The 14,881-nt window shown below is 47.2% G+C and overlaps 1 protein-coding gene across 1 annotated transcript; it reads right to left on the bottom strand.

Moving 5' to 3' along the window:
- Positions 1-4,138: 4,138 nt before the first annotated feature.
- Positions 4,139-14,346, bottom strand: LOC136513995 (pentatricopeptide repeat-containing protein At2g30100, chloroplastic-like). Its single transcript, XM_066507973.1, is given in 3 exon segments — positions 4,139-4,688; positions 4,690-5,325; positions 13,524-14,346. Coding segments are annotated over 3 exon segments (1,470 nt in total). The 5' UTR covers positions 14,220-14,346; the 3' UTR covers positions 4,139-4,550.
- Between the last annotated feature and the right edge of the window lie 535 nt (positions 14,347-14,881).

Here is a 14,881-nt window from a genome sequence, read left to right as displayed (position 1 = left end):
GTGTTGGTCTTTCTTCTTTTCTTCTCTTTTTGGTGCTTTATGCCAAAGGAGGAGAAAATTAGAGGGGTCAATAATTTTTTCGATGCCATGGAGAGGAGGTTGCTATAGCTAGAGTCATGTTCGTATCCGTTTAGAGTAGTCTTTGTTAGGTGAGAGTTTGAGAGTCCATTAGAAACTTTATTTATGTAATAATGCTACTTAAGTACTTTATATATGTGTAGGATATGGACATATATTAATCTATGATGTCGCTTGTGATACAATTGTGCTAGAATGTATATCTTTATATGTATCACATGTTGTGTGGTGTTTGTTCTGATTTGTGCTGTTACAGCAAGTGCAGCAGTGTCCGCACTCTGGTGCGGCAGTGCCGCACCCAGCTATAACTAGCAAAACATGTTGTGCATAAACTATCATTTGCATCATGTTTTACATACCTGACACAATATGCAGCACCCCACAGGAGCAAGGATGTAGGGGGAGCCCCATCACTTTAACTAAAATGTGAATCTTGGCTTCTTATGCTAATTGGAGAATTCAATTCTCTATTCACATATTTAGGAGGAGGCTCTACACCCATGGCTCGAAAAATCTCAGTATTTATTTCATATATTTTGTAAGCTCTAATTAGGTTGTCATCAATCACCAAAAAGGGGAGATTGAAAGTGCAATCAAGCCCTAATTGTGGGTTTTGGTGATAATAACCATACAATTAGAGAACTAATGAGATTTATCGAGATAACAAGCAGGGAATTTATATTCGAGGATGCTACACGAAATGGAAGAGCCCCCAATTACAAATGTTGATGGCTTCAAACTCAAAGGAGGTTTAAATTCTTTTATATTTTGAATTTAAGTATATGAAAAGCCGTACTATAAAGGGGGATACAATGTTTAAGCTAACATGTGCTACCAAGTGTTCAAACATACACATGCATCCTCAAATTCATAGCCAAGACAGTCTACACTTCACTCTTACCCTTGCTGTCTTGCGTGGTGCAGGCATTGCCGCACTTGAAGAGAGGCACTGTCACGCTTGAGCCACGACTTAAGTGACCATTGGGGACTGGGGGTATTTATACCCTTCCCCTTCCTCCCCAACGGCTCTCGGCCTCTTCTTCCTCGCTCCTAGCTCGTCCAAAACAGAAAGGAGCATCTCTCTCTCCCTCCATTAGTTGACCTTGAGCCCTCAACAAATCCATTGATTTTCCCATCAATCCTTAAGAAAAAAGGGTCCAAAACTCGATTAGAGAGCAGCTCCATTGATTCCTCAACTCAAAAGAGCACTTGGTTCATATTTTGGCCGGTGGTTGTGTTTGTTACTCTTGGAGCTTGGCTCCTAGCTGGCTAGAGCGTCGCTCATGGAGCTTGCCAACTTGTGTAGGCAGTCCCGGGAGGTTTGTAACCATCTCTTGAAGCTAGTATACTCACTCCTCATCTCAAGAGTTAAGTCTCTTGACTTGACAATGAGAAAGGTTTGGAAAGCCTTAAGCCTTAGTGGCTAACCTCAACAACGTGAAGGTAGGCAAGCCTTGGTGGCGAGCCGAATCACGTGATAAATCATTGTGTCACTTGTGCTTGATTTATATTACTTGCATTTCATATTGATTGGTTGAGGTGATTTCTAGGGTTTCTAGTCGATCTACGTTGTGTGTGGTGTTTCTACAACTTCTAGCTCTTGATATGTGACTATCATACTTGTAGTAGGCTGAGAAATTTCTCCGATCTAAGTTTCCGTTCACTGATTTTAAACTATGACTCGAAGTTGTTTACAGGTGTGGTAATGCCGCTGTTCTGTTCTGGCAGTGCTACCCTCCAAAGCGGTAGTGCCGCAGGGTGAATTTGATAAAACTTTAAGTATTTATTTTGATAGGCCTATTTACCCTCCCTTTAGGCCAACCAAAGATCCTACAGTTGTGGGCTGCGGGCTGGTGGCCTGCTTGTGTGTGGGGTTTTGGGAAGTGACGAGTGACCTGTGCTAGTGCCAGTATTCAAATTTTTGCTTTCTTTCTTTTTTTTATTGGGAAAAAAGTTATTCTACGCGCTACAACTGTGATTCTACATCATGTGGAAAACCAAAGGGCGTGGCCAGCCCCACCAGATACAGCCTAGATAGTTTGTTTGCCTAACCTAGCCCACCCGCCTGCCCCGCACGGTCGTTAAAGCAGGAAAGATGCTGCATCTCGTTTCTCCCTAAGCTAGGCTTGCTGTAGCCATGAGAGAATGCTAGGGTCATCTCTGGTTTGCAATCTCCCCACGCTCTCAACGACCGGAGAAGGTGACGCAGGACGGCTCAAGGGGGATGTGGCCTTGCACCCTTGTAGGATGCGAGCGCGCGACTGCCGGGTGCAGCGGCAGAGGGTGGGCGGACCACAGAGGTGGCCACTCCGCCAACTAGAAGCTCGCCATCGCCGCCTCCTGACCTCCCCTCCAGCTTGCCTCATCCTCCTTTCCGCCGCCGCACCTCCTCCCCGTGCCTCCACCCAAGCTCCTGCTCGATTTCTTTGGTCCCGCACCCGTCTCGTGCCCTCGGCACCAGCCAACTGACTCCTTTGCCCACCTCGTTGTCTCCCTCTGCGGTCTACGACGGCCACACGGCCAGCGCCCCATGCCCCCATGTCAAAATGTTTTCATCGAGGTACCCAGTCAAAACGTTGCGCTTGCATAATCAAGATGGCAAAACATATATGGAAATCCAACTTGAATGAAAAATGTCTCGAGAGAATTTTATTCCATCAGGGTTTAGCTACTCTGAAATCATTGATTTTTGTTCTAGAACTACAAAAGAGACTCAATCGCCCAAACAATTCAAATAACCAGACACTTCTTAAATATACCACCTCATCAGTCCTCAATGTGTTTTCAACTTTTCATGCTTAGATTTTGTGTAAGGCCAGTCTCAATGGGAGTTTCATGTGAGTTTCATTTGTATTAAATAGAATGCAACATTGGCATTTTTTATGACATAGGCAGTGTATTTAAGAAGAGAGAGGAGAAATGAGTTTCATATCTCTTGACACGGTTATCAACTATCTATGGATCATGGAAATAAATGCATATGAAACTATAGAATGAAACTTTACATTGAGAGCGGGTGTTTCATTCAAGTTTCATTGTTTTGGAAACAACGTCACTGTGACTGGCCTAAGGAAATTTCAAAGCGATTAAATAGCGCAGATGTCAAAGCCATTAAATAGCGCGTTTAATAACTTTTATAACAGATAGCTGTTTTTTTAAGGAAAGGATAGCTGGTTAGGGCAGTCCCAATGTATAGTTTCTAGAGTAATTTCCAAGAACAATAAATTGCACTATAGACCTAACTCTTCCAATGCATAGTTCTTTAGGCCAATCTCAGTGGAAGTTTCATCAGAGTTTCATTTGCATTTAATAGTCTGTCATATATGTATTTTTGATGACATGGCAACGTTTTAATGAATAGAGAGAAGAATTGAGTTTTATAGGGATGAAACCTCTTGGCACGATTACCAACTCTCTATAAGTCATATAATTAAATGTCTATGAAACCATAGAATAAAACTTTATGGCCCTGTTCGCTTGTCTTAAAAATGGCTTGTTCGGCTTCTTTTTTTCAGCAAGAACAGTATTTTTCTCTCACAACAATTCAGCCGGACCAGCGAACGGGGCCTATATGAGAGTGGGTGTTTAATGCAAGTTTTATTTCATTCTATATGACATGTTATTCTTGGAAATAACAAAATAAGTAGTTTCCAAGACAAAATATTTAATGAACTCGAGCATGTTTCACCAAGGGAACACGATCACTTGTAGCAAGGATATATGTAGCACTCATGTGGCCACGAAGCAATCTTCAATCTGTGTTCAACGAGATCAACTATCTGTAGCTTTATTTCTTGTGGTTACACAAAATCCTGATGTGACAAAATCATCTAGGCTGGCCATAAAGAAGGCCCAGATCGTTTCTACGTATGCTGAAGTTTGTCGTCCATTCTGGCCTTAACGAATTTTTGCAAAAGAATAGGTTCATTCTATTGTCCGGTACAGAGATCATAAACGAAGTAGCTATTCTATAAATATGTCCATGCATCAAACCAAGTTACATTCAGCTATTGCTTCTCCATTACTCGTTCCAAAGTCAGCCACAAACCACACCGCAACCAGGAAAAGAGAGATGTACCATGTAATCTCGGTACAACTTTACAAGTGCAGTTCCAAAAGAACTGTACATTTAAGTAACGTATGGACGTATTTATATAATAGAACTGTACATTACAAGTTTCCATCTTGCCGATCCCCTACAGGCTTAGCACAGCTTTCAACAGCAACTGCATATGGTAACAGTAACACAGAAAACTTAACATGTACCATATGGACTCTTCAGCAGCACTACAATAGTCCTGCTTACAAGGAACCATATTTACAACAGCCAGCCAGTCGATACCTCTATTTCGGTCAAAAATATACAAGGAACCATATTTATGTACCAACCGGTTCATCAGGGACAAGCATTTGAACCACCCACATTTTGTACCTGCCGTGAGTGGATATATGACGAAGGGTTCATCAGAACTCTAAAGCATGTGCGCCATCCACAATTTGAATTTGCGGACATATAGATACACAATACAAGGTCCAATCAGATCTGTCTCAGATAGTCGCTTGCAGAGCTTCAAGTACGATTCTAGGTTGCTGGATTCCTGTATGTTCCGTCCGCAGTGCAGTCAGTACAGCAGCTCTATCCAGGTAATCAGGAAACAAGCCCATGTCCAGCATCTGTATGAGTGTTTCTGAGGCATCTAGAATGAAGCCACCTTTGACATAGCCTCGCAGTAGCCATGACATAGACTTCTTCCTTCTTCCGGCACTGGTTGACTCGACTCCTGCAAGCAAGCGGCGGACAGCAGCAGCTTCCCCTTGAGAAGCACAAATGGCCAATACAACATCATAGAGCTGTGTATCAGGTTCTCTGCCAAGAAGCTTCATTTCCCAAAGTTGGTGCTCAGCTTCCAAGCCGCAACCAGCACAAGTATACAATGATAGGAGCCTCTCATGCACAAGTCCTAGAACTTCGCTGCTGCCCTCTTGTACTGCCCAGTTCGATAAAAGAACACCATCACTTAACAAATCCGATTGATACTTTTCGATACTATGCATGCTCTCAGCATCCAGTTCAGAAATTGAGCCATCCTTCACCGATGAATTTAATCTTCGCAAAGCCTTTGAGAATTCTTTTTGCTCTTTAACCAAGGCAGTCAACCCAATGAGATAACTATACACCTCAGGTTTGAGCCCGGTCTCCTTAAATTCAATGACCAATTTGACAGCATTCCGATAGTCTCCATCCATCTGTCAGAAAAAAAAGTAACACAAAAAAATAGAACTCAAATTTAAATAAAAGTGCCATATGATAGCATTGGATGGCTTTTATAAGCAGACAGATTATATTGAATACTTGATTTAACATGTGTTTAGATAGAACAGATGGTAGATTATGCATCATCCTTTATAACCTTAAGCAGCATCGATGTCCTGAAGTTTGATTGGTATAATTTGGATATCATGAATCCATATTATGTTTGGTATACTATGAATTAATTACCAAGATAGAACATTTTGATTCTAGTATAACTAATCTGTTTATGTTATCCAATGTCCAGACTCTCATTGCAGTTCATATTCTAATATCAAAATGAATCATTGGAATACTCTGCCTTCTTGCTGTATGTTGAGTAAAGCCAAGGACTGCTAATCACATAGAAAAGTCCGTTGGAAAGTGCAGAACAGACATAGACGTTCTTTCGGGATGAGGGGACGTGTTACTGCTGCACTTCTTCTCATGGGTGACTACCATTGGTTTCTTTCAGGTTTATTGGTGCCTTGTACAGAAAGAGGATATGCACTATAAGCAACATACCAATAGAGGTTTCTGTTCTTCCTATTCATATTTTATTTAGACATATACTTTGTATCCATTAATAGGAACAACCTTAGAAGCCAGGAACGTGGAACAATGCCAGTTCCTTGTCCCAAGAACAGTCTAATCTGGGAACAGTTATGTCCCCGACCCAGGAACGATTGTGTTCCCAGTGTAAAAACGTTCTGCAAGTACCTTACCATGTTCCTCGACTCTGTCAATATGGGAACTTGGTAACTAAGGTAATAACACGTTAGAACAAAAAACAAAACTGATGGCATCCCTCTTCCCTGAATAGTTCAAATGCAACAGCGTTTTGAAGAGAAAAAAATAGGTCCAAAATGATCTCGTCTGCCAAAGTAGGGTCTGATTGGTTTTACCTAAAACTTACCCCAGTTACACCCATAAAATTTGCTCATGCCCTGAGCATTTGGCTATTCGCTCAACTCTTACCAGAAATATGGCAGGTATTCACACCCAAAGAACAATGAAAAACTGAAGTTGGACAATTCTTTTGCCAAATGCTCCCTGATATTAAAAGCAAGCCCACAATAACTACCCAAACTTTATATCCATTCAGTTCATGACAACGGTGCTTATAGTGCAGTCCGCTATGACAAGATTGACCCTAGAAATACCTTATCACACACAAGTTTAACCTAATAATTACCCTAGTATTGGGTATATGACAAATATGACAACCAATGTGTTCCCTGCATGCCATAGAGAAACAGGGAGAAGGATTTGGCAATGAGTATTCAGCAAAACATTGCCCCAGAAATATCTGGTCATGCACAAGTTAAATGGAACAAATACCCTAGTCCAGGGTACACCAAATATAGACCAACTAGTGCACATGATGTGTTATGTGGGGGCGCCAATATGAACGGCGCCCCAGGGCTAGGGATGTGGCCAGAAGGGCCAGGGCGGCATCCAGGGAGACCCCAGCTGTAATCAGTAGCAATTAAGTATTATGGGGAAGGGATTAGAGTAATGAGAGAAGGATTAATGGGGAGAGAATCGAGGAGACCAGAGCTGGGCGCCTAGAGACTAGGCTGCTCTATATATACTCTGTAATCAGCTTATGAGAAATCAATCAAGAAACAAGTTATCTCCTAATCTACCTCTGCTTCATCTTAATCTCACCCCCTTCTACCTTGGTCGAGCAGGTAACAGCCCTGGCGCCATTGCCGACCTCTGGCTATGAACTAAGGAGCCAGGGGCCAGCATCCTTGGGCACTAACGCCCTTGACAACATGGTATCAGGTTTACGGCGATCCTCATCCACCCCTGCGCCTCCTCCACCAGCAGACCCCGCTGCGCCAGCCACCGCACCACCATCTTCACCCTCTCCATCCACTGCCTCCGTTTCATCACCCATGGCTGAACCCACCACGGCCGATTTGGCCAAACTCATCCAAACCCTCACTGCCTCCATCAGTGATCTGCAAGGGCAGGTTGCCGCCCTTCAGCAGGAGCGACCAGCGGCGGCGTCCTTCTCTGGCTCCAGGGGTTCAGGCCACGGTGACCACCATGGTGACCGCCCACCCAGGTTCCAGAAGCTGGATTTTCCCAAGTTCGACGGCAAGTCCGATCCGCTGGCCTTCCTCTAACCGCTGTGAGTCCTATTTTCATCAACAACGCATTCCGGCAGAAGAACAAGTGTGGATGGCGTCTTACAACCTGGAGGCTAGCGCCCAGATATGGTAACTCCATGTGCAGCAAGATGAGGGCACTCCATCCTGGAGGCGTTCCTCTGAGCTGCTGAACCTCCGCTTCGGGCCACCAATCCGGTCCAATCCGCTGGGAGAACTCATGGCGTGCAAGCGTACCAGCTCCGTCACCGGTTCGAGGCTCTACTACCCCGCGTCGGCACGCTGCGCGTCCAAGCCTTCATGGCGGGACTCCAGCCACCACTCAGCCTCGACGTCCAGATCCACAACCCCCAATCTCTCATCGTCGCCATGAGCCTCGCCCGCAAACTGGAGCAACGCAGGGCAGTGTGTTGTGGCGGCCTTGCCTCCGCCCGCACCTCCATGAGCACCGATGCGCGGTCTCCTTCCAGGGCTGCCTCCTCGGCTAGCGCTTCCGGCCCCTCCGGCCAAGGCTGGGCCTTCCACGGTCTCAGTCGAGGGTTGTCAGGTAAAGCATCTTTCGCATGACTGAGATGGAGGAGCGTCGTCGCCTCGGCTTATGCTTCATCTGCAATGAGAAGTTTGGCCGGGGCCATAACCGCGTCTACCAGCGCATCTTCCTCCTCGACTTGGCTGAAGATGATGAAGCCGACGACGTCCAGGACGCGGAGTTCGCGGCAGCAACTGAGGCAGGCTAATCCGCACATCTAGTTGCTCGCCATGGCTGGGGTTACGCACCAACGACACCATGCAAGTGCGCATCTAGCTGGGCAGTGCCTCCCTCCTCGCGCTCATCGACTCCAGCTCAACTCACAACTTCGTCTCCGAAGAAGCCCCGGGCCACACCTCACTCCAGCTCCTTCCTCGAGGCAACATGAACGTGACGGTGGCCAACGGGGAGCGCCTGCCGTGCCCTGGCATGTACCGCGCCAATGCCTTCTCCACCGACTTCTTTGCCTTGCCACTGGCTGGCTATGACGTCGTCCTCGGTACACATTGGCTGGCCTACCTCGGGCCGATTCTCTGGGACTTTGGCACACTCACCATGTCGTTCTGGCACCGGGACCATCGCGCCTGCTGGCAGGGTGTCCTTCGGGCCAGCCAGCCAGCTCTACGGGCATGCAACGACGCCGACCTTCTTCCGGACTTGTTGGATGAGTTCAGCTCCGTCTTCGCCGAGCCCACCGGCATGCCGCCACCATGATCCCGGGACCACTGCATCAACCTCGTCCCGGGGTCCTCGACCCTACCGCTACCCCGCCTCCCACAAGGATGAACTGGAGCGCCAGTGCTCCACCATGCTGGCACAGGGGCTGATCCAGCGCAACAACTCGGCGTTCTCGTCCCCTGTGTTGCTGGTCAAGAAGGCGGACAGGTACGTGGCGGTTCTACGTCGACTACAGAGCCCTCAACGCCATCACTGTCAAAGATGCTTATCCAATTCTAGTGGTGGATGAGCTCCTGGATGAGTTGCACGGTGCTTGCTACTTCACCAAGCTTGACCTGCTTTCCGGCTACCACCAAGTCCGCATGAACCCCGCTGATGTGGAGAAGACGGCGTTCCGGACTCACGATAGCCTCTGAGTTCCTCGTGATGCCATACGGGCTGTGCAACGCCCCGGCTACATTCCAGGAGCTGATGAATGATGTGTTGCACCCCTTCTTGCGCCGATTCGTCCTCGTCTTCTTCGATGACATCTTAATCTACAACAGCTCGCTGGCAGAGCACCTGCGCCATGTTCACGCAGTCCTCACCATGCTCCACCAACATCGCCTCTTCGTCAAGCGCTCTAAGTGCGTGTTCGGCATCGACTCCATCTCCTACTTGGGGCACATCATTTCAGCCGCTGGGGTGGCCATGGACACCGACAAGGTCCAGGCGGTTGCTGATTGGCCTACACCAAGATCGGCGCGCGCAATCCGCGGGTTCCTAGGCTTGGTGGGGTACTACCACAAGTTCGTCAAGGAGTTCGGCACAATCGCGGCTCCCCTGACCGCTCTGCTCAAGAAGGGCTTGACATGATGTCACATAGATAAACACAGGGAGGGCTTGGCAACTAGCAGCATTTAGCACAGAAATGGAAGGAATCCTTAGAATTTTGCCAAATTCCATGGGGCAAAGTAAACAATTGCTAAATGATTCAGGCATGGGCGCATAATTGAAATTTGGTATTAGCCACCCCTTGGCGACAAACCAAAACAACCCCAGTTTTCTGGGGGTTAAACTAAAAGCATGCTCTAGCTAATTAATTATTTGTTTATACTTGATAGGATGATACACATGTTGATTTTAATTCTAAGACAGCTCATAGAGCTATAGAAAACTAAGTTACATGTAAATAAACATGTGAAACATGCTGACTACATTATAGCAGCACCCATGTGCTGGCAACTACCATGAAAGAGTCAATTAGGAACACATGAAATCTTAACACGATTTAATAGGATTTGACCACAATATGAGTAGTCTGCTGCAAGGATCGGGTCGTGTCACGCCGTGTTGCGATCTAGACACGGTGTTAAGTGAGCAAGGATCGGGTCGTCGCATCCTTAGTGGTGTGCCACATCGGCGCCCGGGTGTGGTGCAAAATGAGTAAGGATCTTCACACCTACCTCGGCGGGTGCGAAGGGTAAGAAAGCTAGTCGAGCCAACTAGGATCCATTTAGGTAGCTGGAATGTAGGGTCCCTTATAGGTAAGTTAAGAGAGTTAATGGACACAGCGATTAGGAGACGTATAAATATCTTATGCGTCCAAGAGACTAAATGGAAGGGACAGAAGGTGAAGGAGGTGGACAATACCGGCTTCAAGCTCTAATACACAGGGACAACTTCAAATAAAAATGGAGTAGGAGTTTTGATTGATAAGAGCCTCAAGAATGGTGTGGTGAAGGTGAGAAGAAGGGGATAGGATCATCTTAGTTAAACTTGTCATTAGTGACATAGTCTTAAACGTAATTAGTGCGTATGCCCCAAGTAGGCCATGATGTGAGTGCTAAGTGGCTTTTCTGGGAAGACTTAGATCGCTTGGTTAGAGCTGTCCCTAGTAGCGAGAAGCTCTTTATAGGAGGTGATCTTAATGGCCATGTAGGTACATCAAGAGCAGGTTTCGAGGAGGTTCATGGAGGTTTCGGATATAGTAGTAGGAACCAGGAGGGAGAGGAAGTCTTAGACTTCGCCATAGCTTTGGATCTGATGATAGCTAACACTTTCTTCCGTAAGAGACAGTCCCATTTAGTGACGTTTAGTAGCGACCAGTAGTCTAGGCAAATCGACTTTGTCCTTACAAGGAGGGATAAACAAACATGCGTGGACTGTAAGGTGATACCTGGAGAATGTGTGGTCGCTCAACACAGGTGGTGGCTGACTTCCGTTTTCTGGTGCAAGCTTGTGGAAACAAACAAGCTAGGGTTGCTAGAACAAAGTGGTGGAAATTAGAATGGGGGGCATCAAAGGTCTTTAAGAAAAAGGTCATTGAAGAGAGCCCTTGAAATGATGAAGGCGATGCAAACAGCATGTGGGAGAAGATGGCAATATGGGTTCAGAAGGTTGCTTCAGAGATGCTTGGAGTGACCAAAGGGAGAGGATGCGACACGAAAGACACTTGATGGTGGAATGAAGATGTGCAAAAGGCTATTAAGGAAAAGGAGTGCTATAAACGCTTGTATCATGACAGATGTGCAAACAACATAGAGAAGTACAAGGTGGTAAAGAAGACTGCAAAACGAGCAGTGGGTGAGGCAAAGGGACGGGCCTATGAGGACCTTTACCGACGTTTGAGTACGAAGAAAGAAGAGAAGGACATTTATAGGATGGCTAGGGCTCGTGATAGGAAGACAAGGGACTTCAACCAAGTCAAGTGCATAAAGGATGAGAGAGAGCAGTTCTTAGTGAAGGAGGATGAGATCAGACATAGATGCCAAGAGTATTTTGATAAATTATTCAATGGTGAGAACGAGAACACTACCGTTCAGCTGGACGACTCGTTTGATAACACTAACAGGCGCTTTGTGCGGAGGATTCAAGAATCGGAGGTCAGAGAAGCCTTGAAAAGAATGAAAGGAGGCAAAGCGATGGGCCCTGATAGTATCCCAATCAAGGTGTGGGGATGTCTCGGGAATATAGCTATAGTATGGCTAACCATGATGTTCACCAATATCTTTCGATCGAACAAGATGCCTGAGCAATAGAGAAGAAGCATATTGGTACCAATCTACAAGAACAAAGGAGATATCCAAAGTTGTACTAATTATTGAGAAATTAAGTTGATGAGCCACACTATGAAGTTATGTGAGAGAGTCATCGAGCAGCGCCTACGAGGAACAACACAGATATCAACAAACAAATTTGGTTTCATGCCCAGAAGGTCAACAACAGAAACAATCTTCTTAAGAAGACAAGTTATGGAGCGGTTTAGAGAGCAGAAGGACCTCCACTTGGTTTTCATTGACTTGAAGAAGGCTTATGACAAGATACCAAGAAATATTATGTAGTGGTCTTTAGACAAACATAAAGTCCCATCAAAGTATGTGACCCTCATCAAGGACATGTACAACAATGTTGTGACTAGTGTTCGAACAAACGATGGTAACACAAATTACTTCCCGATTAAAATTGGACTTCATCAAGGGTCAGCCTTAAGCCCATATCTCTTTGCCTTGGTAATGGATGAGGTTACCAGGAACATATAAGGGGATATCTCTTAATGTATGTTGTTCACTGATGATGTAGTGTTAGTGGACGAAAGCCAGGCGGAAGTAAATAGGAAACTAGAGTTATGGCGGTAGACTCTTGAGTCTAAAGGTTTTAGATTGAGCCGAACTACACTGAATACATGAGATGCGACTTAGACGGAGTTGTACAGAAGGAGGGAGACGTGAGTTTGGAAGGTCAAGTAGTGCCTAAGAAGGATATCTTTCGGTATCTGGGATCGATGCTACAGAGAGATGGAGATATTGACGCGGACGTTAGCCATAGAATCAAAGTAGGGTGGATCAAGTGACGACAAGCTTCTGGTATTCTCTGTGACAAGAGAGTACCACAAAAGCTAAAAGACAAGTTCTATAGAACGACGATTAGATTGGCTATGTTGTATAGAGCAGAATGTTGGCCTACAAAGATTCGACATGTTCAACAACTGAGTGTTGCAGAAATGCGTATGTTGCGATGGATTTGCAATCACACAAGAATGGACCGAGTTTGGAACGATGATATAGGTGATCACCTAGAGGTAGCACCAATTGAAGAAAAGCTTGTCCAACATCGGTTGAGGTGGTTTCGCCATGTTCAAAAGAGACCTCCAGAGGCACCAGTGCATTATGGAGTCCTAAGCCAAGTTAATGATATGAGGAGGGGTAGAGGAAGATCGAAATTGATATGGGGGAGACAGTAAAAAGAGATTTGAAAGCATGGGATATACCTAGAGATCTATGTTTGAATAGGAGTACTTGAAAAACAGCTATTAACGTGTCTGAACCGTGACTTGGGGCTTTTGGTGGGTTTCAACTCTAGCCTACTTCAACTTGCTTGGGACTGAAAGACTATGTTGTTGTTGTTGTTGATGATGAGTAGTAGTCTGCTGCAAAGAAAGATCACTGTAACCTTTGAAGTGCCACATACACATGCATTATTATTAATCTATAAAGGGTGAAAGACAAAGCATGTCTTATATACCAACAACTCAATACAGCTAGTCTGCCAACAACTTATCCAAAGGTAACCATCACATACACGACAAGCGAACAGTTTAGAAATCAGAAACTACAGGGCAATAAGCAGAAATCAGGTTGAACATTAGCACATCAGAAAAATATATTGGTATCAGCAGTACACAATTTTAGAATAAAACGACCCAATAGTAGTCATTTTACAGTAGCAAGCAGTAAACTAGGACCAGTAATAATCGCACAAAAAGTTGAATGTTGAGACAAAACAAGGGAAAGTTAAATTAAATAAAACGGGTAAGAAGTGCAGGAATTGTGAGACGGGGCCTGTTTACCATCATCTTCCAGGCGAGGTAGCCAACGGGCCCTCCCCGCTCGCCGTCGCCGTTGGCAGAGTTGTGCTCCCCTCCTGCGCCGGCTCCGAGTCCCCCTCTCCTGAGCACGTCCCTGACGAACTCGACAGCGAGCTCCCTCTCCCCGCGGTCCCAGTAGAGCGCGACGGCCTTCTCCACGAGGCTGAACCCAGGCCGCAGCCCGACGCAGTCCATCTCCCCGAGCAGCGCGGCGACGTCGGCGACGTCCCCGCCGGACCCCACGAGGCGCTCGATCCAGCCGCAGGCGATGGCGGCCATGAGCTCCATGGTCTCCCCGTCGACGCGGTTGGCGCGGCGGAGCCAGTCGAAGACCTCGAGCGCGCAGTAGGCGTCGCGCCCCTCCTGCGCGAAGTAGACGAGCACCAGCTGCAGCTCCCGCGGGGACAGCGCCGCGAGCGGGGCCTCGTCGGCTGCGACGGAGGCTGGCTCGCGCTCCAGGTGCTCGATGGCGGCGGCGAGGAGGCCGTCGGGCGCGGGCACGGTGGCGGCGGGGGAGAGGGACGGCGCCGCGGCATGGTCGAGGCGCAGGGAGCGCGGGGGCGGCGGGGGCCGGGGGGAGACAGACGACGCGGGGAGTCGCCGGGAGGAGGAGCGGGTGGATTGGTGAAAGGTGCCGACAGCCGCCGCGGCGGTGGTGGCTTGGGAAGAGAGCGCCATGGGTAGGGATGGGGAGGGGCTAGGGTTGGGAGGAGGGCATGGGAGTGAGTGAGGCGGAGGATTTGGAGGCTTGGGTGTTGATGTGTGGGGAGGAGAAAGGGCGACGTGGCCCAAGCCAAGGAAGGGAAAGGGATGGCGGAACGGCGACGGCGACTGGGGCTGTGCTGTGGGAGAGGAAGACCGGAAGAGCGTTGGGGCGGGCCCGCGGGGGCGTGGATCACGGACCGCCGAGCGGTTTGTGCTGTGGCATTGTCCCTTCTCGCTGTGACGGAGATCTGCAGACTGATCACGTATGGGTCGACGCCATGAGACCACGACCGTTATGCCATGTCTAACACCACACCGGCACGGCGGCACTGTCTCGTCCTTGGTCTGTTCTTTTTTTATTTAAAAAATGATACGTCGACGTAATCCGGCCGTTCGGAGGGTACAGATGGCCACTGAGATCTGCAGACTGATCACGTATGGGTCGACGCCATGAGACCACGACCGTTATGCCATGTCTAACACCACACCGGCACGGCGGCACTGTCTCGTCCTTGGTCTGTTTTTTTTTATTTAAAAAACGATACGTCGACGTAATGGCCGCTCGGAGGGTACAGATGGCAATGTAGCATGGCTGATTTTGGATGATTAAATACTATTCTGTGAGAGAGAATAAG

Source organism: Miscanthus floridulus, chromosome 16 (assembly GCF_019320115.1).
Source record: "Miscanthus floridulus cultivar M001 chromosome 16, ASM1932011v1, whole genome shotgun sequence".
NCBI lineage: Eukaryota > Viridiplantae > Streptophyta > Magnoliopsida > Poales > Poaceae > Miscanthus > Miscanthus floridulus.
The sequence above is the reverse complement of the archived record's forward strand: the minus strand, read 5'-3'. Positions and strand labels throughout refer to the sequence as shown.